The following is a 25,932-nucleotide window of genomic DNA, read 5'->3' on the forward strand; positions in this document are numbered from 1 at the left end:
TACTGAAATGTGCTTATTCAACACATCCGAGACAATGACGGGTGATAAGATTTCACACACGGTCCGACTGTACAACCGCCACGGCTCATGGGAACGTGCCGAGGACGGCTCCGTCCCCCGCCGCACAGTCCCGGTGCAGTGACCCTCCAAGCTTCCCACTGTGTGTATTTAAATGCTTACAGTCATAGAAATAACCAGGTAGACGTATGCAGAGTAAGGACGAACAGAATATGTATAGAAACTTCCGGCAAAACAGTCTCTAAACCCTTAACACTGCAAATAGTCGTCACTGCTAGATCGCCAAAGAACAGTATATAGGCAAACACGTCACGGTTTAGACTTGACAAATGCTGCGCCATTAAAGTGTCTCTTTTTCTTTTTTTTTTTTTTGGCTTCATATTAAAATATAATTTACATTTGTTTACAAAGTGATAAAATTAACCGACACGTATTACTGCTGGAACAGACAGCATCAACTTGCCTCACCGACGAAAGAAAAATAAAAAAAAAAGAGAGAGAGAAAGTGGTGATCGGGACGTGAAGTCCACCGTTTTATTTTATTTTATTTTCAAAAAGACAGAGACTTGTTCTGTACTAGCTGAGAGTAGAAAGAGTGGTGAAAGGAGAGCTGGATGGACACAAGGTGAGGAGGGTGCGGTGGCCTCAAACCATACTCAGAAAACTTTGGTTACCAACTCTGCTGATATACAGTATGCAAAGTGACAGCACACGGCTGGGGTAGAAAAAGTATTTACACAGTTCACGTGACGCTCGTTTCAACATGAAAAGATCCATTTTAAGGTGGAATCATCACTTTTAGCTGAATTGGGATTGATCCAAAGATTTTTTATTTATTTATTTATTTATTTTAAATGGATATAAAGATAACTCTCTTTTCATGGCGTCTCTATATAAAAGAGTGACGGGTTATTTGTGGAGGGGCAGGCGTGTTCATCAGGTTAGGCTCCGGGAGCTAACCGGGGCTGAGGTGCCACGTAAATACCAAACCACTCGGTTCAAAAACAAAAGACGCACACGACAAACTCTTCCTTCGACTCCGAGGAAACAGAAATGTACATTCCAAATATCTGACAATCATAAAAGAGGCTCCTTTAAAACCGAAAGGGCTGAAACCATGAACGCTTGTCGGATGGATTCTAAAGAGGATCTATCAGGCTGAGTTTTCGGCGTGTTTTCCAGCTTTGCTCCAACTCCCCTTCTCTCTGTAATTTGACACCAGCTTCATTGTGTTGGCAGGTTTGCTGCCAATGATCACAAGAGGAAATCTGCAGTCTGACATCATTTCATGGAAAAAAAAACCTGGAAAACTTATCATCTTTTTAGTGTTCGAACACCAAAAGCAGAGAGCAGCGTAATAAAATCCCCTTCAGCTAACGAGCCGGACTTTCTTCACAACTTCGAACGAACGACTTCACATGCAACCCTGAGGCAGACACAGAGAGAACTATGGCTAGTTTGGGATTGCTCACACTGTTCATGAAGTAACTCGCTGGACCACTTCCTGGATCTGACAGGTACGTCACTAAAAATATCACCACGTAGATGAACTAAGAAGAAAAAAAAAAAGTCATGTGTGAAGTTGCAGTTTTAAAGATGCTGCACGGATCTGCTGGATATATTGTTTTTATTTATTTATTTTTTTTTATGCCATCCTGGCAGGAAACAACAGAAAAGGAAACCCTTTCAAAACATCCTCGGCGAGCAGAGGGGCGACATTATGAATAAGCCACACTTAACTCCGAGAGACGAGCTTTCCTCTGATGTGGAAATACTGTTTGCCGCACAGCAAATATAGAATTCCCACCACCGTCGCTTTATGAATAATATAAACAAAGCGGCACTTTTACCCTCTCAACATGAGTAATCTTTTGAAGATTTTGAAGAATTTGTTATCAGGATTTCTGTGAGAAAAAAAGCACTCTGCATTATTCATACGGGATAATAACCCTTTTGGCCCCGTTGTTATGCTCGGAAATTAATGTAATCAAGGGGAAAATGGCATTTTAGAAAATGAGTTTCGATGACATTCAGTGTTCACATATATGCAGCGGGAACGCCTTTCGGCCCTATGGCTCCTTCATTAGCTCCAACTGAAAAATGCCACCATCAACGACTGGGGTGACGCGAGACGCGGAATAAACTCGATGGATCAAAATTGTAGGCTTTTAAATAGAAATGGCTCTTGAGATATGACTTCAGCTAATGTCTCACTCTCTCCCGTTAAAAAAGAAAGAAAAAAAAAGTTCAAATCTCACATATATTGATTCAGAAGCAGTTAAAGCTACGAAGCGTCTCACGGAATCCAGATGTTACATTCACAGCAGTGATACAAGCTGAACTGAAAAACACAGATTAAGCGAGGTGGGCTTTTTTTTTTTTCTTCCTTTTTTTTTTTCCTTCTTCTTCTTCCCTCCTTCAATGGGCTTCGACATACAGTCTGCTATAAACCTGCAGGTCCAACATGTGCTACGAGCCTCTCTGTGTTAAACAGATAATGACATGTGTGACACTCGGCGGCGCCGTGCGGAGCGTCTGGCGTGCTGTTATGTAACAAACCGTCTATTTGCATATGTCACCTGCTCACTTTAACCTGAAACGACTGACACTTTCCTCCACGTCGCTTTTATTTCACGTTTATTGTATTTTTTTCCTCCCCCTATAATCTGAGTTTCAAAAATTATTTGCTGAATTTGCAGTAGTGGCCATTAGTGATAACATTACATTTGCATATTGCTCCTCATTAGGCTTTAGTGGCCTGTTTGAATAAAAAAAAAAAGGCGTGATGGTAATTAGACGTTTTGTCTTTATAATAAATTGAGGACTTCATTAATCTTTGATGGAAAATAAAGGGTATTTTCTCCACTGAGTTTGTTTGAACACATTTCCTGACAGCCAATCTGGACTTTCTGCTCATTTGGTCATTTAAACGATTTTGTTTTTTTCACTGTTTGACTAAACTCAGTCTGACATGAACCTTTTACTGAAGAAGTGGGACTCCTCTGCTCCTGCTGCAGTTACCGTTGTTTAGTGTGTGTGTGTGTGTGTGTGTGTGTGTGTGTGTGTGTGTGTGTGTGTGTGTGTGTGTGTGTGTGTGTGTGTGTGTGTGTGTGTGGATCTGCGTGCCCGTGTTTGTGTTCTGCATGTTTTCCTCTGCACCAAGTCTCTTCCCCCCTCCGTTTCTGGGTTAGCACTCGCCGTCGGAGACCAGGAATATCATGGCTTCCTGCTTGCCAATGTCAGCCATGACGGTGGCCAGCTGGTTGATGTTGCCGCTGTGGAAATGTTGCGCCTCCCACAGGTCCAGGATCACAGAGGTTGGGCTCGCTTTGGATGCAAAAAAGCTCATGTGTCTGCAGAGGAGAGTAAAAAAAAACACAAAAAAAACAGGAAAGATTTTTCATTAATGTGAGCCATGTGCACATATCAGAAAAGAATTTCTCTCATTTTCTCTCCACCGAAAAAGAGTCTTGGTAAAACCTTTTCAGCAGGTATTTTATTTATTGTGCTGCTGCCTTGTGTAACTCTGTCAATGTCAGGTTTTATTGTGTGTTATATTGCTACATCCTGATATGCCGTGTTGGAGCTCTGAGTAAAAAAATGATAAAAGGTATGATAGCGCAGTCCGGCTCTTGAAAGTGCCATCAAATACAGAATCTCGGGCAATTTTCATTTGAAGCTTAACACCGCCGCCCTCATTTCTCTTTATTTGATGTTGAAATAGACCCTAAATCCCGTATAGTAAATCCTATATGGACTTTCACAGTCAGCTCGGAAGTGACCTTTTCCGTTTTAGGAGGCGGAACCTTTACGATCAAACCCAATCAATGACAACAAAGCGGGTTCCCCAGCCGGCTGTATATTTGATGTTGAGTGAGACCTGTTCCCCGCGGTACCTGAAGATGCTTGTTGGATTTAATGGCCTTTTTCTGTTCTCCAGATGTCTGGGCCTTTAGCCGTTATGTAGAGCACACATGACATAAAAAAAAACAGCGGCAACGGCGTGCAACCCCGGCACACGGAGAGACCGGGTTCTGAGTGTTTGGGGTGAGACGAGGAGCAAGAAAGAAGAAGAAGAAGAAAGTGCCACCGAGTCCTTTTCACCTTGAGAAAGGTCAGACTGTTTGTTAGCTCGCGGTCTGAGCGTCCTGTGATGCTTATAAACATGTGCCTCCTTTGACAGAGCCGCCAGAACACGGCGACGCTCGGCTATTTCGAGTCAATTGGATTTTCAGCGCGGCTCTTCCTCTGTGTCAGGAGAGCACAACAAAGAGACGAGCCGGTCAAAAGGAGAAGGGGGAAAAAAAAAATCGTCTGGGAACGAACCTCTGTGTCATTATTCAGATAAAAAAAAAAAAGAAAAAAGACAGAGCTCGGCGTCCGACACGTCAGCCCTGCTTATTCACCTCGCTGTGTGAAACACGAGCTTATCGTGTACGGCTCAGACGCAGCCGTCTCCACAGTCTTGGGAGAGAAAGATCAAATAAAAGGTTCTTGGCATTTTAAGTTTTATTGATTGGTCCCGTTCCGCTAGGTCTCAACATTTTACACACAGAGAAACAAACGGAGAAATGCTGCATGACAGAGCGGCGAGGATCTGCTGCCTTCCCGGGAAAACATGTTGTTAAGGACAGATCAAACAACAAAGCAGTTGTTTCTTCCTTGAGGCCTAAATGAGAATTGATTATGTTGTGCAAAACATTGCTAATTAAACCCGTAGTGCATCAATTCAATTTGTGATAAATTGGGGTAAATAAAGTTGATTGGACAAATTAAGTGTACCTATTTGATTTCATTAGCAGGTAGAAATTAAATTGGAGGATAAAGAATCGATGGCTGGCTCGCTCCTGTTACAGGTAGACCGGTGATGGAGTACAGTTACTGCGAGGAGGAATTGGTCCGCGGTCGGCACGCGTCCAAACCCATTCCATCTCTTCTGGCCGCAGATAGGCAGCTCGCTCGCTGCCTTTCCAATTACGACCGTTAAGCAGAATGTAGCAGCCAGAAGTTTAGCTGCACACTTTAAGCTGCTTACCTGTTTCTGAGGGAAAAAGGTAGAAGGGGGTCATGTTTTCTTGCGGAAATGATAGCTGTATCCATCAAGTCCACATTAATCCTATAATGTTAGCTGTGTCAGAGGAGGATTATCCTGCGGAGGCATTACCTTGTTTACCCCAACTTTAGGAGAAAACACTCGACTCTCGGTGATGCACTTTGCGCCGATTGTGTTTGGTTGCTCGAATGTTCCAGACACACGTTAACCTCCCGGTTTTCACAAGCCTTCATCAGATGTTTTAAACGTGCTGCATTCAGGCGCACGCTCGCCGCTGTGCACCAAGGCTTCGGCAGCTGGAAGCTCCGCTCAATTTTCCCGGGAGGAACTTTGATCCTCCGCAGATCGCCGTGATCCGATCAGCGATCAGATAAAGCCTCGGTCGGTATTTACCTCTCCAGTTTAAGTCTTTGTGCTAGCATTCTCCAATCAGCTCCGTTGGGACAGGGGGCGTCCAGGCTGCTGCAGATCTTCTGCCTGATGAGGTACGGGATCTGAAAGGCGCTGGGCCCCGCCAGAGCCGTGGCATTACTGTCCATTAGCAGGAACTCTGAGTCCACCGCCCGGGTGTCCTGGTGGGGAAACAAGAAGAATGAGATCCCTGCACAGGAATGGCTCCTCCACGACTGATCAAATCTGCAGGATGACGGCGCCGGGCGCGTAATCGGTGGGGTGGTTTATGCCGAACGCTACCTTGGCAATGTTAAAGTCGAGACTAAAGCTCTGGCCCTCCCCCTCCACCTGCCACACGCACAGCTGGCAGGTGAGCTCGCAGGTGCTGAGGCTGAGCCGCTCCAGAGTGAACGTGCAGTGGAGGTACCGCTGGGAGCCGTTCCAGATGTGGTAGAAGGGGATCTCCTGCAGGAAAGAGGGTGGTGAGGGGGGAGCATAGGACACACACACACACACACACAGTCAGAACCGTGTGTGATTGATGGTGCTGCACTTTGGTCAACTGTTGTTAAACGTGCTTTACAAATATATCTGACTTGACTCGATGTCTGAACGGGACCGCCTGCTCAGAATAGCCGGAGATCATCATTAATTACTGTGACACGAGCTGTCATTGTTAGGTAGGAGTGGCTGAGCGTGTCTGAGGGAGCACGCTGAAAACACACAGATACGGGGAAAGGAATAAATGTGCCGTCACCGATAAACAGGACCCCGGTATGAATTAAAAGCTGTCTACCTAAACTGATTCAATCAGAAAGAAAAAAACCAACTTCATTTCAGTCTGAGGAGGTTTCACAATATATCTGTCACGCTGACATTAGATTCATTTTTAGTTGATTCAGCTTTCCCCCCTCAGGTACACACTTGGCTGAGCTACAAATGATGCTGATGGTTTTTACGCTGAAGCATCACATTTAAAGCGCATCATGTGGCAAAGATATATGTACTGTAGGTACAAACAGCACCGCAGCGCAGCACCGGCTTCTATCTGGCTGTTACCACAGTGTTGGAGAGATTCCCCCCCCCCCCAACACAGACAATTTCTTTATCTTTCTGTGTGTTGCTGCATATTCATGCCTCATTTGCATCGCCCAGGAGAAACGCAGAGGTAACGCAGCGAAAAAAAGGGGAGGGGGAAAAAAAAAAGCCAGGAAGAATAACGGCTCTTTTGATTCTGAGTTCAACAACTAACAAGACCTCGGTTTTAATAGTGAAGTGGACCTGCAGCGCACGGCGATGACCAAACGGGGGCACTGTTACCCAGGCAGACCGGCGACACGGGGAACTGGGAGAAATGCACAAAAGTCTTCACGGGGCCCCAGGGAGACTAAAGGCCTTTTTGACTGCACTGCTGAGAGGGGAATAACACTTCCAAATGAACAGGCACAGTCTGGAGGAATAAGCCTCTGTTCTGGGATGCATTGTTGCTGCTGCTGCTTGCTTGGCACAGCCTGTGCGCTCTCTTCGGGGACCCGCTGCTCAATGCTTACACAGTTACAGCCGGAACATTTTCCTGCTCTCTTTGAAACAGCCCTTGTATCTCCATCATCGGGCCGAGGTGCAGTCGGCCATGCAGGTGTGGGGAGTGCAGCAGGGGTGGAGAGGTTCCAAAAAAAACAAAAAAAAAAAATCAGGTTGCAGAGTCCCAGATATTTACATACCGCACTATATTTCACCGGAGCTCCCTTCGAGAGAGCTGCAGCAAGTGTAATCAATCAGCTTGAAGCTCTGGGTTACTGCGCACGGCCCGGCTCCACCGTGCACACGTGCACACCCCTCATGCATGGCCGCAAAACATATCCATGCCATAAAATACACGGGAGCGCGCGCGCACCGGAAAAGGCTCCCTCTACTCCGATAAACGCCTTAAATTTACACACAGTGCCAACAAGCGAAAGGTTACTGGACGGAGAAGTCCTGCAGTCACACACTGAAAAGCACTCCTTTGTGTGAATCTTTCAAGTGATGAAGTGAAGCCAAACCCAAACGCGCTTAATTAAAAGTATGAACCAGCTACAGTGAAAACAGGTTTCCTGAGAGACAGGCAGACCATGAACCCTCATTAACAATGAAAAAGTTGCCCCTGAATAACTTTTGATTACCCGGTTACATCACTGCAGCCAGCGCGTACTCTATTATTTTTTAATATCTCTGAATGGATAATTTAAACTGGGATTCTAAATGGAGCATGCAGACAAGCCCAATAATAATAATAATAATAATAATAAAATAAAAAAAAGTGCCACATCCGCTGATCTGCAAACTTGACAGATTCAGCCCGGCACTTGCATTACATCTGTGCGTTGGTGCCCTGATGTGAAGTGACTCCGGCGGCCCCCGCGGCCCCTCTGGGCGGCCCAACGCACCTGGTAGCCGGCGAGCAGCTTGCTCCTCCAGTGCGCCTGCGGCATGTCGTGGATGGACAGGCGCAGGTTGTGGTAGCTGTCTTTGAAGAGCAGGACGTGCGGCTCGTCGATCAGGCGACCCCCGAGCTGCCGCTCCATCTGCATCACCTCCTGATGAAAGGGAACAGAGGCGTCAGGGGAAGAGCTCTCGCCGGCTCAGCGGTAGGCGCAAATGTGCTAAACAATCCGTAAACTGTGTGAGTTTGGCGCGGCGCGGCGCGGCGCTCCCACACAAGATGGCACGGCTTGGAACAAGAATGGGTCTATTGAAACTTTACCAGGGAGAAAGAGAAATACACAAAAACACAGGGGTGTGTGACACACACAAAGGGTTGCTAGTTCTCATATAAACACACACACACATCGACACAGACGCAGTGTGACCATGAAGCGGGGGCACGGCACATGTTCGGACAGGGAGACCGCCTCCCTGCGTGGAGCGGCAGCGGACAGGATCCACTTCCCTCCTCAGCAGCTTTAATGACCCCGCAAGGTTGAACCCCTGTCTCGCCGTGCGCTCGCCCAAGCTTCCTGCAGCCGCATTAGCATGCAAATACCGCAGCCGCGCCGGCCTACCGGCTACCTGGGCTGTGATGGAGGGAGTGAACGAGCCATTAGTCAACTGCTCATTGTTCTCGCATGGCGACTCTCCTTAATTTCATTTTTGTTTTTGTGCCAGCAGAGATTTGTAAATGCATGCTTAATATTTTAATCTCTGTGGGACTTGCTCAGCGGACCATTTGTTGCCATCCAAATGACCATCTGGAATGGGATGATAATATCCACCACATTTCCCTCTGATTTATCAATCGGTTCTGAGCTGGGAGCTTTGTGCCGAACAAGTCCTCGAAAAATCCGGTACTTTGGATCCTCGCTCACATGTGCCGCCTCGCACTGCAATCAGAGGAGCATATTACAACAGAGCAAACAGACCTCTGAAATTAGTAGTGTGAAAAGACCTCAGAAATAAGATATGTTCCTTTAATCTGTGCGAGGAAAGAAACAAGATGGCAGCAGAAGGAAAGCAGGGGAGCCAGAATGTGCCTCAGAGTCGAGGAGACGCATCTCAAAGACAACAGCTACAAGGAGGAGACTCGTGTATAGATAGCGGCCATATGCCGGGTTCTGCATGCCAGCATGGCTGCCCATGCTATGATTTCAGCAAAGATATCTAATTAAGGTGGAGAATGGCAGTAATTTCTATCTGCACAACACTGATTCAATTTTCTGCCCCCTTTCCCAGGAACGGGGCTAGACCGATTCCAATTATAATGGAAAGGAAGCTGTTAATTATCCATTTGGAATCTCTACCTGTGTTATTTGATGTTCTCTCTCCTTCACTGAACGAGCACTTTTGGGTTCAGCCAGGGAACTGAGCTCCATGTTAGCTCAGTGCATAGCTAATTTCCATGTTTGCTTTGTGCATATCCTCTTGTTAACATGAATATCATGCCCCCAGAGATGATCTAACTCTTCCCCTGCATTTACATGGCTGTGTTTATTTATTTTTTTAACTCATAAATGCCAGGGAACATTAAAAATGCACGATGATCAGACGTGGCGTGCTGAAATACACAGCTGACTGTGCTGACACACCAGAGCTTTGTGATGTTACCCTGCCCACTTGCTCTGAGGGGGGGGCGGCGGGGGTCAGACAACTGCTCTGAATCAAAGCGTCGAGGTCTAATGAGTTAATAACAGAGGGCAGTGCATCCTCCACACAAAAGCCCTCTGCTATTATGTCTCGTACAGACACAAAAGGCGCATTATGTGGGCTTCCTGAGAGGTTCATTTAAACAGTTCTTAAGCGCAATTATTTGTTGGCTGCAATTAGCATTGCAAATTGGCTGGTGGACTTTGATCAGGTCTGTGACCTATAGAGGCGAATCTATAGGCCTGCTAGCAAGAGAACCGCCCAGAATGCCAATTATCTTATTATCAACATCCAGGGAGCAGAATGAATACTAACGGGCCCCGTCTAGCAGTTTGTCGGGTTCAAGGCTGACATGCTGGGATTACACTCAAACAGGGTCTAGGACATGATCCCGCCTCCGCCTGACAGGGACACCGAGCCGACGGGCCCAGAACACACCGCGGGCTTCTCCTTTAAAGGCTGCGTCCTCAGAAAGGCACCGTCTCCCTCATGCATTGTTTATGTGTGTCTGAGTGACGGAGAGTGTGCACGAGAGTGTGTTTTTGTTCAGGATTTCAGCATATGCTCCGGACTGAGAGAATAATGGCCCTCTTTACGCCCCATTATCCTGTTAACAAATGACGCTGCGAGTCTGCTAATAGATGAGAAGCTAAATTTGAGCATATTATTTGCTTTTTGTGGGGAAAAACAATGCAAGGTTTTGAATTAGTTTATCAAATCACATATTAATCACGATCTCCGAGCAGAATTTTGTTGCCGTTCAGTGGAGATGAGAAGAGCCGGTTCTCCTGAGAGACCCTGAACCTGGGCAGCTATGGTAACATTAAGATGCATGAGACGGGCATGAAGTTCAAGTACCGCAGGAGAAAAACCCCTTTTGTTCTGACGGAATTCAAGATAGCCCGTGGTGTGTGTGTGAAGACTGTGAATTTAGAGTCGGGCAGAGCCAAGACCACCCCCTGACATTCAATGAGGCTGGCTAAAGAGAGCGAGATGGAGCAGGGAGGACTGAAAAGAGCAGGAGAAGGAGTGGAGAGAGACAGAGGGAGCTTAACATTTGTGTCTCCAGGTCACTGGAGTGGCCAGCTTTAGCAAGAGAGATAACAGGATTACTGCAATCATGGCCACAGTTTTCTATGACTTCGCCCCCCCACCCCCCTCTCTCCACCGTATATTTGTCCCTCCCACTTCGGTCCTCGCACATCTCCTCGCGGACCAGAGCCGGGGCTGTGATGGACTGGGGCCGGGCTCCGCCGGGAGACAAGACACACTCTCACAGCTAATCTCGTCGGGATGGTGCTGACAGAAAGAGGTTAGTGTCTGCACCAAACTTTCTGCAAGCAACAAAGCAGCCCGCCGTCGGACGCAGGAACGAAACAAACTCCAGAAATCAAAGTATCAGCAGGGGCCTGGATGTATATTAAGAGCTGGGCAGAGACGAAGCCACAGACTTCCCTCCCAGCGAGGTCAAGCTCTGACTCATGCTTTTCTCTTGTTCTGGCTTTGTGTGTAATAAACTGATTAACTTAACTTGCCACGATGGGGATTATGAGCAGTGTTTGATCGGTTAATTAGTCAAGCTCCATGTTAAAGCAACACACAGGCATTAATATCCACATAAACTCACCCTCACCCCCCTTTTTTTCCCTCTGTTCGCAACGTCGCATCCCGGTGCTTAAAAATGTGCATTCGCAGTGACGATCCCTTCTCAGAGCTGCTCTTTTCAGGCAAATGCATTTGTTTATAGAGAGTCGCCTGGCTATGTGGGCTCCATAAATCTGTGTATTTGTCAGCAGGATGTGACAGGCTTTTCCTCTCTGACTGAGAGTCTATCAGTCTGAGCTCCAGTGGCCGTGCCCGCTACAGTCAACTCTGATTAATAACTACAAATAGAAGGGACTTGTCTGCTCAGTTATAAATGGGGACTGTGTTTGCTAGGGAAAAGATGCACATTCTGCCTGATAAATCACAGAGCATGACGGGAAAAAACAGCACACAGGAAACCTGAAATATAATATTGAAACAATTTCTCAGCTGGGCTCCATGATAAAGCTGACTGTCTTGCTTAACAATTTAAGCTCCAGCAATTACCGGGCGATGCTCTTCTGTGTTTATTTTCTTTTCCTAGAACGTCTTGCCAGTGACTTTTCGGATGGCGGGGGTGGGCGGGGGGTGGGGGGGTGGGTGGGGATCAGGACAGAAGTGTTTGCGTTCCTTTCTGTACCTGCTGCTTGTCTCTTCTCTCACACATGAAAAGGAGAAAGTTTCTCTTGAGGAATCGCGTCAAAGCGAGAGCACATAAACAGTTTACAGTCCTTTAAATCCCAAATAAGAATCATAGCTGGAGGTCAAACGCTGTACAGAAGAATGCGGGAGCCGCTATCCAACCAGTGAGACGTCAATTAAACACCCATTTAAACCTGGGACAGAGTTTTTTCTCCATTTTAAACAATCAAGAGACAAAAAGGTGAAATGTACTAAAGGGAGTTAATTTTTGTCACCATTTCAATCCCCAGACCAGAGATTTGGGGGTTTATGGCTATTAAATGTCACTTTAAACCCACTACAGCAACGATTATGCTGAGCTGCTTTGTTAGGCTGCACTTTGAAGGATCTGCGGAGAAGCAGGTTAACACGTTCACTGTGCAGTACGCCACCAGGATGATTAGGACCGGGATAATTAGGACTAAACTCCAAGTACCTGAGGACGATGGGAGTGTCACTTTTGAAGAAGTCGTAAAACAAATTAAAACTGTGACCTGATTATGAAGCCATAAGAAGATCTGAGAGCATCGGTTCAATTCATCCTCTTGGGACCATGAAAATAGCCCAGCAATCTATGCAGAAGTTGGGGACGGAATTGAGAAGACGGGGGGCAAGTAACAAATTTTGTCTTCAGTGAAAAGCATGAATAACTCTTAAGTAGAAAAAAAAAAGTAAAAGTATTGATTCAACTGAAGTGAACTTCCCAAAAGCATGAAACTTGAGGCGAGTTCAGTGTGTTTGTACACATGTCCACACTGTGTAAGTGCACTAATGGATCATCTTGTCCTGTTTCATCCACTCCGGCTGAATTAAATCAGGATCTTTTGAGGACACACAATGATGCAAAACATCAATAATTCCTCTTGAATGCGAGCTAATTAAAACTTCAGTAACAAATCTGCTTTGAAAACATGACCAACAAAATAGAACTGATTTATTGTTTTTTGTTATTTCTTTATTTTTTTTGGTAAAATGCTGAGCGTTGAAGTACACAAACTGTGTTATCTATGTGAGAAATAAAAAGAAAACCCCACAGAGGCTTTGGAGCTGTGCAGACAGTGAGCCCGGGTGGATTGAGTGAATTTCTGTGCAGTTTGCATGTTCTCTCTCTTTATGCATGGAGTTTCTCTCACAGTCCAAAAACATGCATTTGAGGTGAATAGGTGAAAAATGCCCCTAGGTGTGAATGTGCTAGTCTGTCTCTGTGTTTGCACTGTAACCACAGAAGGACCCTGAGTTGGAAAAAGTGTTATAAACAATGGATGACTGGATATTTCACTTCATACCTCTGAAATTCTGATTTCTATAATGGATCAATCAAAAACAATTCAAGCAGGAAAGAGAAACCCTATCCTGATATTTATGACTACCACACTTGTATGAGTTATTATTTATCGTGGTTCCTGAAAAGTCTGCTGCTCAATAAGGAAAAGCTGACATGTGCTTCACCCCCTATAAAAAATAAATCTGACAGAAAGTGGGCGGATTATAAATCATTCCACATGAACATTGCCACTGGCCTCAAAAAACACAGACATGTGGGTGTTAAAGGAAAAAAAAAAACATTTAGTTATCAATAAACACAGAAATGTTCTGCTATTGTTCAAATGCGGATTAAACTCAGTGGAAAACAGTGTTTCATCCGTTCAACCACAAAATGACGGATCTTGAATATCACAGCCGCACATGAGGAAGTAGCTGCACCGATCCTAAAACAAGACACCCCTGTCGGCACCCTTCCACTTAATTAGACGCCGGTGTTCGGCGCATCCCGGCGCTGAGTTGGAGGCCCGGTTCACTGCAGGTGTTTCAGTCAGTTGTGGGATGGCAGAACATCAGTGATGCTCTCCCACAGGTCTAGCTGGGAACAACCGAGTGCACAGCGAGGGCGCTACCAAACGCCGATTATGTCTCCTCTGCTGCTGTGCCAGCCTTGGCTGGGCCTATCAAGAGTGGGACACACATTAAATATTAACTTAATTGGTCCCGGCAGAGCCCTGCTAACATACGGCGAGCATCAGACGAAAATGTCACTGCTTCCCCAGAGCCCCCGCGCACTTAGGATCAAAGACAATAACATTGGTTCTAATCTGCTGTAATTGGGAGATAAGAGATTCCATGGTACAGCATGCATAAGTGCAGCGTGCACGCGTGTGCACCGGGGGGGAGTGTGTGTCTGTCACTCTCTCAGACAGAGGCTTGTCAGAGCGGACTGACAGCCAGCCAGAGGAGAGAGAAACGCTCAGCATCCTGTTTGGTTTCTGCAGTTTCCCCCCCCCCTCTGCTGCAACACTGTTGTTTCTTTACATCTCCCATCAAAAAGCACAGCCCCGTTTTAACGGTTCCATGCGAGGAGGGTTGACTTCCTGAGCGAAAAAAAAAAAAAAAAAAAAACAAGGTCTAGTGTGCTGCCAGGCTTCAGAACTCACACGTGCAGAAGGAGTGCGGCGCTGGATTAAAGCCGCCTTGCCACTCCAGTGTACCACCTACTGCTCCTCCACCACTGTTACTTACTACAATTAACTCTAATGGCAGCCATAGTGAAAGTCTAATCATAAATGGTACATTTTAAAGATAGTGATTAGTGATTAGGCTGAACCTCTCCAGGGAAGTTTAATCTCCACTCAAAGTAGTTAATGCACTTGCTAAATGAACTGCTCCCTCCATAATAGCACCAGGAGCAGCGTGGAGTCGAGATTACTAAACAGTGTGGGCCACGTTCTAAATCACTCACTAAAAACTACAAAACCCCGGAGACGCCGTGGCTTACCACAGGACCAGGTTGTGTGAGAGACGGGGAGCTAATGCACTCAAGGGCGTCGAGGGAGCCGCAGAGTATGGCAGCACAAGTGCTGGAGTCAACAAGCTCAGATGTCCTTTTCCTGGCTAAGAGAGCGAGAGAATAGCAGTACAAGAGCTAGCCAGAGGGAGAGGCAGTGAGAGAGAGAGAGAGAGAGGGTGTTTTTTGTGCACCGGCAGCCTTCCTGTATCCAACACAGGACGCACAAGGTCACTTTTACAGTCACACTGCAGCAAAACACCACTAGGTTAACTGATCACCTGAATATACAGAGAAGGCTGTCATTAGAGTGACTCTGACAGCAAGAACAATGTTTGAGAGGGGGGGGGGGGGGGGGGGGGGGGGGGGGGGGGGGGGGTGAACACCCAGCCTTTACCTTCTGCACATTTTACATTCACCACTGCATTAGAATACACTTGAATGTCAGCCAGCAATTTTCCCGCGCACGCCTGCTCGTGCAGTAGCTGTCAGAAACCACAAAGAACGCAGCAGGGGCAGAAAAGAGCCTCAAAGAGACAGATGTGGGCAGGGAGAAGCTTCTGTACTTCCCACCCTGCAGCCAGAGCCCCGTGCACGGTTTTCATCTCATCTTCAGCTCCCTGGAATGAGACAGTGCTAATTTCATTGCGCGCCCCCAGTGGCTCCACTTGTTTACGTCCCGCCGTCGTCCATAGATTGCGCCGGTGGCGGACCCCCGCACGGGGGAGGTCAGCGATTACAGCCGGCGAAGACCGGACTCGCGCAAAGCGGCAGTTGTGGCGGTGGGTGGTGTCGCGAAGAGAGGAACAGCTTGGAGAGAGAAAAGGGAGATGGGTGAGAAAAAGAGAGAGAGGGAGAGAGAGAGAGAGAGAGAAAGAGCGAGGGTGGGAGGGAGCACAGGGGTTGCTGGGAAAAGATTGGGACAGGCTCTCCTTTTAATTTACTAATTAACCATGCAAATGAAATCTTAACAGGCTACTCAGAGGCAGTCCTCGGGGGAGGGAGGAAGGCATTAGTGCTTGATTATACTCCGTCCATGAGGAGGGGGGGGGAGAAAAAAAGGGAAGCAAAATATGCTGTTGAACAAAGTGAAGGGAAACTTCCCGGCCCATGGCGGCCACGCAGAACGGCCCGACAGCGTGTAAGGAGTGAAACCTCCCTGTAGGCGGGCGCACGAGACGCACGCGGACGGCGTACGCTGTGATTTACCTGAAGAAACAGTATGCATTGTCTCAATAGAACCATCATTGTCACAAATTACACGCTGCCGAAGTGCGCGCGGCGTAATCAGGCCTGCAGTATTGTTAAATTTACCATGGCTACACCTGACTCACACAAGTCCAGAATGATTTCTGCCAACCATCCAACGTGACAGACAATGCTATTACACATAATAGCCCACCCATCACTCAGCTCATGTGAAACCACCCAATTGGTGCAATTCTGAGCGCGCGAGAGAATCTGCCGGCCACGCCGAGCGACGGGCGGCGCCACATTTGTCACAATTTTACCTTGAAGACGTCCTGCGTGTCGTCCATGCAGTACACCCTGATGTTGTACTCCAGCGTGGAGCAGTAGGTGTCTGAGAAGAGCACCAGGCGGAGGCGCTTGGCTGCGCCCATGTGCAGGGACTCTCCCACCAGGGCGAACGTGCCCAGCTGCTCCGAGAACAACCGGCACGTCTCCGTCTCAAGCTGGCAGTAATAAGGCTCCGACACCAGCTCCTCCCCCATCAGCAGGACGTCCTGCCATGAAAAAAAAAAAAAAAAAAAAAAAAAAGCAGAAGATGTGGATGGAAGGTCAAGCACCCAATTTATGTTGGAGGTGAGGGCAATGTGTTTGCCCGGGCACCTGATGTGCGGGTGTGTGTTTGCAGAGAGCTTGTTATGAGAGTCGTGCGGCGCTGGAACAAAGCCCCCGAACTCCATTCTTCCTGCTGTGTGACAAAGGGACAGCTAAGCTGGAGGTTTTTAAGGTAATGTTACATAAGAGTCTGGGAAACGCTTTAAACAGAATACTTTGTTCTTGCCTCAGATTCCCTTTTCATAGCAGAACAGTTTACTAAACACTGACAGATGGACGCACATTCCCTCACACAACCTATAGAACTCCATCAGTTTACTTAATAATGGATGAACGACGTGCTCATTAAAGGAGACTCGAAAAGATTCCTGGCAGGAATAGATGGTTCTAGACAGTGAATATTGGATTATCGAGATTTCCGTAACTTCCTACAACATGTGTTAGAGATTTGTAAAGAAAGGTGTAAATAACTTGCCAAACTATTTGCGAAACAACGCAGCACCCTGATCTGGAAACGTGTTGCAAGCAGCACAAGAATTAATTGGTATTTTGATTTGCGATGGAGAAAAAAAAAAAAAAAATTAAAAAACAGATGTAAAACAATGAGAAGTATCACCTTACATTTTAAGTCCTGTATAACAACTGCATCACTAATAAGGATGACAGACTTGCAAAAATATCCCACTTCATGGCCGTGCGAGATGGTTTTTATGAGATAATTCCACTCCTCTCTGGGCTAATTTGATGGGGACAAATTGGACCCAAGGTGACAAGATTTTCTCTAAAATCCCATCATGCAAGTTGACTGACTCTTCCCATTAGCCAATCAAGCTGAAGAGAGCATTCTGCCTGCCAAATGCCCGGCGAGCCCCTCCAGGATCGATTCCAACAGACACCATCTACATCAATAGAATTAGTATTGACACCATTCATTCGCCATGCGGCCACAATGGAGTCTCACGTTTTCATCATGTTAATATTTCTTCAAAGTGAAACAGAGAGTGGGGCGGCTCAATTACGCCACTGAGCGCTCGCTCGCTCTGCGAGCAATTCTCCTCTGCTTCTCCGCGCCTGTGATCTATTTCCACTATCTCTTTACGTCCCCATCTCTTGCAAATCCTCCCTCTAGATCTGCATTACCTGCCCGTCTGCTCTGCCCTTCTCTCTCCGTGTCTGCTGCCTTTCTTCTCTCGGTTTCCGTCACACTTGCGGTTTGTTTCCACTCTCGCTCTCTTGTCCACCTGGCACTTTTTTTTTTTCCCCCCCCCATCCCCCTTCGTGGCCATGCAGTCAGGCCGTTGGGCTATATTTGGTCCGGCTGATGATTAAAAGCGCTGGTCTAACCTCTGCCTCAGACAGGCCAATCCATCCCACAGACACCCCGCCGCTGCCGCACGGAGGAAGGGGGGGGAGCTGAATAATTTATGCACAATATCGAACATGAAAGAAGACCTACTACCACTCCGGAGCCCACCAGCACCCTCGCCATCCTCTCTGGATGAGTCCAGACTCGGATGTTGCCTTGAACTGGATTTGCCCGAGCCCGTGTGAGCTCCGACGCCAGGGGTTCGCACCAAGCCTGTCCTCCAGGAATCTGGCACTTCTGGTTACTTTCAAATTTTCATGGCAAGAAAAATAGGGAGGGAACTCTGTAATTGGAAGCAGCGGTCAAAATGGTCAAGGAGCACTCAGAAGAGTACTTTGAGGATCGGTAATTTGCTTAGAGAATTTCTGTTTTGAGAAACATGTTGCCTAGCAACTCTTGAGCTGGAGAGAGCTCGCGCTTCCAGGCTTTTGTTCCAGCTCAATGAGAAAACACCTGATGGTCAATATAATTTAAACCCTATGAAGCCGGCGCGGGCTGGGAAAGAGCTACCTCCGCGACGCCGCTCAGAGCGCTTTTCAAGTCACGGCCGCACAAAGTTTTTGGAGAAAAAGCTCGGCGAGTTCAATAAGACATTACAAATTCACTGGGTGGCAACTTTGTCTTCCTACAAAGGATTTGCAGCGGAGTTATAGTGCTGTCTCACCTCCCAGGCGCCCTCGTAGCTCTGCTTCTTGAGGCGGACGGCCCAGTTATCCAGGCATGCGTCGAAGCAGTGGTCCATGCTGAGGATAACCGGCCGGCTCAGGACCACCCCGGGAGGGCCACAACTCACCACGGGGCTGAGCAGGGTCTGGCAGCCCGCCAGGGGCAACCTGCGAACGGGGAGAGAGGCCAGAGTCAGGAGAACGGATCGGGATGAAGTGCTTTTACTCATCAAGTTAATAGCGAGAATTTACTGGCGTGTTGTAAGCCGGCTATGATACTGTCACCTCGGCAAATTATCTAGCAGCTGTAACGGGGAATAATGAAAGCCTGCCGGACCCGCTCGCTATCCGGGCCAAGTTGTGATGACTGAGTAATAACATAACACTATCGCAGCGTGCCACAGTGACTGTGCCTTGGAAGAATGAATGCAACAAGCCAGATAAACAGTGTTTTCCAAACAATTCATTTAAGTTAAATAGTGCACATCCCGGTAAAAGGCTACGTTATTTATTTACATCGCCTGCCTCCACAGGACTGGCACACACTCTTAAGCCTTTCCTAATGGAACAGTAGAGCATCAAAACAAACAGCCTAGTGGCATCCAGGGAAGGCTGCCAGTTAGACAGTGTTAAAGAGACCCACCTTAAATCTTCCTTCCTCTGCACAGTGAGATAAATCTCATAGATCTTTCCTCTGGGGATGGCCTCGGGAGGAATGAGCAGACTGATTCCTAATGCAAATAACAACAAAAAAGGGAGAGAGGGAGAGAGAGAGAGAGAGAGAGGGTAAGCAGGACGAGGGACAGGCTCATTTGTTCTGACTGAACAACGCTTTTGTCATCTCACAAAGGAAGCCGGCCCACTCGACAAAACTGTATGGCTGCAAAAACAAAAAACAAATCTATTCTGAAGGTCAGAGGCAGCCTCCTTCAGGTACAGTAGATGCAAATCGGCGCACAGGCAGCCGAGGCAGCGCGCGTCCCCACGGTCAACAATTAGCCGAGACAAAAGCACACGCTGCATCGCGGTTTAAATGTCCTCCGTCTGCCACCAAGTAGATAATTGAGACCATGGAACAGACTACTCCTGGAAAATTGCACTTCCCCAGGAGAGTGTAGGAATGCACGCAGGAGAATAGAGAGGTAGTTTGAGCCTGGTGGCACCGCGCTGCGATTCTCATGCCAAAATCAGCCACTTAAAGTCCTGTTTAAAATGTTGTTCAAATAGTGGCTGTGTGACGCAATTTCAACAGCGTCCAGACTGTAAACTGGGTCTATTCACCGAATAAATAATAAAAAAAATCTGTTTGAATAATGAGAAGGTGTCTCAGTGTATAAACCATGTCTTCTATTACCTTGCTCTCAAACTGTGTTAAACGACAGTAGGCTGTGTGAGCAGATATATGCACGGGCTCAGTTTTCTTTTCTTTTTTTTTGTGCACGTGCATGTGTGTGTGTCCCTTGGAGGGGAAGGGTGCCAATGCGTGGTATATTGTGTATGTCTTTGAGTTAATCCATGCATAAAATATCAGTAAGAAAAGCAACTACAAATGGAAAGAGAGAGAGAGAGAGAGAGAAAGAGAGAGAGAGAGAGAGAGAGTTATAAAGCCCGTTTCTTCCACAGGATACTGCCGCAGTGGCACGGCCTAATGTGGACATCCTACGATGAGCCATGTGAAAACACTGTCCTCCAGAATAATTATATAAGCTCTGTACTCTGCTCATGTGAAGAGGGGAAGCAAAATAGGGGAATAATGATAGCGGACTTTGTATATCTTGCATGAGCCTAATCTCCACCATGACTATCTTTATTCCTCTCCCCGTGCGCTCAGCACACAACTGACACTCGTGGACATCGGCTAGAAACTCAACCAGCCCTGTCATTAGCGAGAGGCCTAATTGGAATAATTGGTTCTAGGTTTTATTCCAGAAATCTTTCAGGGCACGGTGTATTTGGCACACACTCATTTCACCCCATCAGAGTGCAGAGCATGCATTTTAACTATTTACACAGTGCTGTGTCAGATGTAGATTATTGATAAATTGTTTTTACAAAATTGTGCATTTACAATACTGCAGAGATGTCAGTACTGCTTTGATTTCATGTTACAAATTTTCACTTTTGAAATAAACAAGTGAACCTTTCACACTCAATCCACTTTAATCACCCCGCCAAAATGAGAACTGCGTGTATTTCCTGGGCTTCATCGGTTGTTCTCATAGCCGTTATTAGCTAATTTGTATCCCTGACAGAAAAACTGCCGGCACACTAAACCACTTGGTGTGAAGCCCTGGAACACTTGTGTGTTATTGTGGCTTGAACTTATTAGGCAGCTCACATGTGCGAGGTTTAAAGCTGAGTTTTGTGGGTCGTGTTCAACGAGACAGTAGGATGTTTACGAGACTCAGCTGTTACTGATAAATTCTTCTTGTTAATGTCCAGTCACAGGTACTAAAGTAGGTGTAAAAATAAGCAAGTAAAACGGACTTGTTCCTCCAGTATTTCTCTACATAGCGGCAGATGTTCAGTTTTTTTTTTTTTTTTTCAGATTCTTTTTCTTATTTGAAGAATAAGAAGTGCTAAATTGTCTGGTGTTATACAGCGCACTCCCTTCAAGCTGGTGTCAGCGTGCATTACGGAGCAGCCAGGAGCTGCCAGCGTAAAAACATATGGACGAGCAGGTAAAACATTCACGAGACAGCGGTCCTGACTGTCATCTTCCATCATCTCCGCCGCGCGGAGACTGACAGCGAGTCATGCTCCACTTTTCTGCGCCTTGTGTGTGCGATGCGTTCTTCTCTTTGTCGCAAAGAGCTGATGGAAAAACACTCACGGAGTGCTGTTCAAGTTTAGACTACAATTGGATCTCGTGTCATGAATAATGATGAACAGGTGGAGAGAGCACGAGCTTTCATCAGCTCAAATGAGCTGAAACAAGCGGCCTGATGCACCACAGTTTGTTTGAATGATACCAAAAAGCGAAGATGTAAGAGGAGCCTCGGGGTCCGTCCAACTTTAAGACTTTACAAAACAACCAGACTGAGGCTGCTTGGAAAGGGGGGCCTGCGTCGAGTTGGACTGTGGCGCGGTTTGTTTGGGGAATAAAAGCGAAAAAAGACCAAACACAAGATTTTCAGATAGCCGATGAGCGATTGAAGAAGAAATTCAAAGGCTGAACTACAGATAAATCTATCTGCTGATCATAAACGGCAAAGAAAATCAGTTCCTGAGCTCCAGACTTTAAGCAGTGAATAGATTACATCAAAGTCTTTAAAAAGAAGGTGATCAGTCATGCATAATTGCTGGAATTATTTTAATTCACCTTAAATAAAATATACAAATGTGTTTTTTGATAAGGCACTTTGGGGGATCTGATTTATTCTGTTAATGCAAAAGGCTCAGCAGCCATCGCCCTTATGTGGAGAAAAGCCTCACAAAAACAAACATCAAACCAACCCTCAAGCCTTGGTGTCCAACATGTGGCTCATGGGACTAAAACGGCTCATCAGAGGGTTCAGTTTGGACCCTCGGACCAGCCTCGGATGACCCCTCATGGTGTGAAAATCAGAAAGAAAATAGTAACTGCAGGGGACAACACAAAACACCGAGGCTGACAATAGAACAGCAGTAAAAGAAAGTTATTCTTTCTGCTCAATAGCATTAGGATGAAAGCCATACTGCAGAGATCAATAAGCACAGTAAAGACTGCAGACACGCAACCAAGGAAACAACAGACTAAAGCCGGCATTCATTTAGAAAAACAGCCATCTTCATAAGAAAATGTCAAGAAATTTCAGGTTGTTTACCGTAGAGTTAAAACGAGAGCGTGAACAATGTGAGCATATCAATTATGCTCTTATTCTTCTCCCCTCAAAAAACAGAAACAGCTGCTTTTCTTTAAATAAAATGTAATTACATTGACAGGAAACGTTTCTGCGAGACGACACCCAGTGAGAGAAAATGGTATGTGGCTAAGATGAGCTTGATTTAAATCACACGTGAACGTTGTGAAAAGCATTCTGTTCACTTCAACGCCGGCGCTGTGTGGAGAGACAACAAAAAGATAAACTCGGTGATGAAATTTAACCATCCCAAATGTTGCAAGGATGATGTTTGAAAGCAAAATGCCTATTTTTTTTGCCACATTTTAAGTCTTTTTTTTTTTTCCACTCCGGTTCACAGAAATGTTTTTACAGAGAAAAAGCAAGAGAATGACTGAATTCCAGCGTGGCAGCACCGCCCCGTGCTGCAGGGATTCCTCACAATCAATCACAGAACACAATGAGCCTTATGAGTCAACTGCAGGAAACCCACGGTATCCACCTGGACTATTATCCCAGAAAACAAAACAAAATCTTATTTCTGTCTGAAAAAAATCTTCTGCATAAATAAGGTGCAAAAAAAAAAAAAAAAAAGGTCCAAGATCAAGTGTCTTTTTTCCTAAATTGGTGCATGACGACACTGAGACGCAGGAGGTGGAAGTGTATAACTGAAACAATCTTCACTTTACACAGCAGGTGTGTGTGTGTTCATGTCACACCACACACCCTAATGAGAACCCCACCTGTGTTTGGGATCGTCAGCCTCCCGCCGAGGAAGTTGAAGGTCCCGTAGGAAGTGTTGGCCACGTCGCGGGGCAGCGTTTTGAAGTAGCTCTGCGTGGACAGCCTGGTCACGAACTCGGCGGGGTCCGGGTTCAGCTTGCCGTTGTGCAGGGTGTGCGAGCCGTTGGGCAGCGGGTCCAGCAGGGGCCCGTTGGTCATGGAGAACTTCCCCGCGGCGTCGTGGCGGGAGCGCAGGCTCCCCTGGTAACTGGTGGTCGTGGTGGTCAGGTCCGGCTGGATGGTGAGCAAGTGGGAGTTCTCTGTCAAATTACGAAAAAAAAAAAATAAAAAAAAAATGGAAAGAGACAAAAGCAAATTGTGTGAATCTCTGAGTGACGGGTGGGTGGGTGGGATTTTTTTCTTTTTTTTTAATACATCACAGAGACAGGCCTCACACTCTTGTTAAGCTGTTGCAACACACACAGATACACACACACACGGAAAACAGAAACAAACACAGAAAAAAGACACATGGTGCAGAAAACAGAGCACTCACACGTGCACGCTCTTGACAAACACAAACACAAATTCCACCAAAAGCCAGTCAATTCCCATCATCCCTCTTTCCCTCCCCCTCGCTCTCTATCGCTGTCTGTCTCTTTAGCAACCACACAATCAATTCCAAGCAGAACTCAGATACAGCTTAGCATCCAGAATGTAGAAAGGCTCTTTTTTTCCCCCCCCCTCCCTCCTCGGTGAATCACAGGCACTGCAAACCCCGCTCCCCGGCTCCATCCAGCTCAGACAGTTGTATTTCTATTACTTGCTGTTAAACCTCAGAGGCTCGACGCAGGCAGTAAACAGAGTGGGTACATTTCCTGACAATGAGGTGGTGGCGAAACATAATGTGTCAGGCAGACGAATAAACAGCTCGTGCACACGAACACACACTCACACACACACACACACGCCCACCATAATAAATCTCGCTTCGACCACAAACCACTGTAAACACATTCATTCTGCCGTCACGACCACAAACGGGATTTGGTGCTGGGTTATCGATGGGTGCTGCACAGTCACGGCGCGGGGACGGACGGATCGACGGACGAGGGTAGAACAAAGAACAGTGTCCTACTGCTGTGGGGGGGAGGCCTGCGTGGCCGCGGTGCCCACACACCTGGCTTGCTGGGCTTGATGCCCATGGGCTGGAAGCCAGTGGTGAGGATGGAGGAGTCGGCCACGTCGGCGTCCAGGCCCTCCTTCTTGCGCCGGTAGACCAGGACGACCACGATGAGCAGCAGAGTCAGACACAGGGCCACCGCCACCATGCCCACGTACAGCGCCACGTCCTCGGCCCCACTCACGGCTGCAAGAAGACACAGAGGAGAACTCACTAATCAGGAAACGGCACTCCGTCAGGTTGTTGACTGGCGATGACGAGTGTGACAGGCATTTTCTGAAGTGCTAGGTTTTTTGGTCGACAAAGACTTTCATTTTCACATCTTCCAACGAGTCTGTTTGTGCAATCTTTCTTTTGTGTGCAGTTTGAAACCGGCAGTTATAAAAGCTGCCTGCAGGTTGTTTGATAGATTCAGGAGGATCTGAAGACTTCATTTTGCATGGAACCGCTCGCTCATGAATTACCTGGAACGATGGGCCTTTAGACAGAAACAAAACAGCTTAAAAACCAACACGCCTCTTGGTTTATTTGCAGCACACTGATCATTTGTAACAACTGTCCTGGAGATCTTTCTAAATGTTTTTTTCTGGGTCTCAAAAACCTTTACAACCTGTCTTTAGAAAGGCTGGGAAAACACTTCAGATTTTTACACGAAGCAGCCCACACTTCAAACCGAAAAAGAACAGCAGATCATTAACGTCAAAGTGGAGAACGAGGCAGGTTCTGCATGTGAATCCTTAAACAGGTTTTCATTTGCACCTCATCCAAAACCTCTGAATTTTGGATGTCTTGGGAGTTTTTTTTTTTTTTTTCAGCACTGATGTTACTCTGTTGCATTGTTCTCTGCAGAATTTCTGCTGAAAAGCTGCAGCTTGGGGAAGCAGTGAGGCAGCAGCGAGATTATCTCAGGCTGCCTGTGGTCACGAGACTCACTTTACCAACTCAGACCACAGATTTAAAGCTATGATCAGAGACACAGTCTGAAATATCTACGGTCTATCTGTCGAAATGTTTTCTGACTGGCTGACAATGTAATTTCTGTTAACAGGTACAATTTCAAAAGGACAAAATAATTGATGGTCAAAATATGTCAAAGGTATCATTGTTAAGTAAATTCATTTGCATAGTATATTAAGTGGAAGAGTAGAACTCAATGGCTTCTTCAACAGAGTAGTGGAAGAAGTCAAATAACAAGACTATTATCAAACAAGAATGTTAGTTTAAAATGTAGTTTTGCTTTAAAATATGTCTAAAAACAGCCTGTAGACTTGAGAGGTTGCCATATATATATATAGCAAGTATGCTCCTCCCTCTCCTGTTTTCTCTCTCCTTCTCTGTACGCACACACACACACACACACACACACACACACACACACACACACACACTCACACACAACATCCCCATGAGACATAGAGGGAAAATGAAGGATTTGCTTATGAAATTCTAGCACCTCTTATTGAATGTCTTTCTCGCAAAAGCATAGGAGTGTCTTCCTCCCAGAAGTACAGTACGAAGATGACAGCTGAGCCCAGACAAACATCAATGTGTGTGTGTGTGTGTGTGTGTGTATGTGTATGTGTGTGTGCACTTTTGCGTGTGTGTTTTCATGAGAATGGGATTTGCCACGGCTGTCTCCCTGGGCTGGGGGACTTCGGCGGCGGAGGTGGAGGATGCTCCCGGGGCCTGTATGGAGGGCCATTGTGCCGGGGAGTCACGGGGGCGTAGCGCTGTCAAGCGAACA

General features: G+C 46.6%; 1 protein-coding gene across 3 annotated transcripts in view; it reads right to left on the reverse strand.

Moving 5' to 3' along the window:
- Positions 1 to 364: 364 nt before the first annotated feature.
- Positions 365 to 25,932, reverse strand: part of unc5a (unc-5 netrin receptor A) — a 144,564-nt gene continuing 118,996 nt past the window's right edge. For 2 of the 3 annotated variants that reach the window (XM_030111508.1, XM_030111524.1), the window contains 9 exons: positions 24,186 to 24,374; positions 23,026 to 23,325; positions 19,105 to 19,192; positions 18,461 to 18,629; positions 16,139 to 16,372; positions 7,891 to 8,040; positions 5,765 to 5,929; positions 5,465 to 5,643; positions 365 to 3,371 (listed from right to left, as the gene is read on the reverse strand). In XM_030111508.1, the coding sequence (XP_029967368.1) occupies positions 3,206 to 3,371; positions 5,465 to 5,643; positions 5,765 to 5,929; positions 7,891 to 8,040; positions 16,139 to 16,372; positions 18,461 to 18,629; positions 19,105 to 19,192; positions 23,026 to 23,325; positions 24,186 to 24,374 (1,640 nt within the window). In that variant the 3' untranslated portion in view covers positions 365 to 3,205. Of the gene's footprint in view, positions 3,372 to 5,464; positions 5,644 to 5,764; positions 5,930 to 7,890; positions 8,041 to 16,138; positions 16,373 to 18,460; positions 18,630 to 19,104; positions 19,193 to 23,025; positions 23,326 to 24,143; positions 24,375 to 25,932 lie in introns of all 3 variants that reach the window. The other variant, XM_030111519.1, reaches the window with a different exon arrangement.

The sequence above is a fragment of the Salarias fasciatus genome, chromosome 2, assembly GCF_902148845.1.
Source record: "Salarias fasciatus chromosome 2, fSalaFa1.1, whole genome shotgun sequence".
Lineage (NCBI taxonomy): Eukaryota > Metazoa > Chordata > Actinopteri > Blenniiformes > Blenniidae > Salarias > Salarias fasciatus.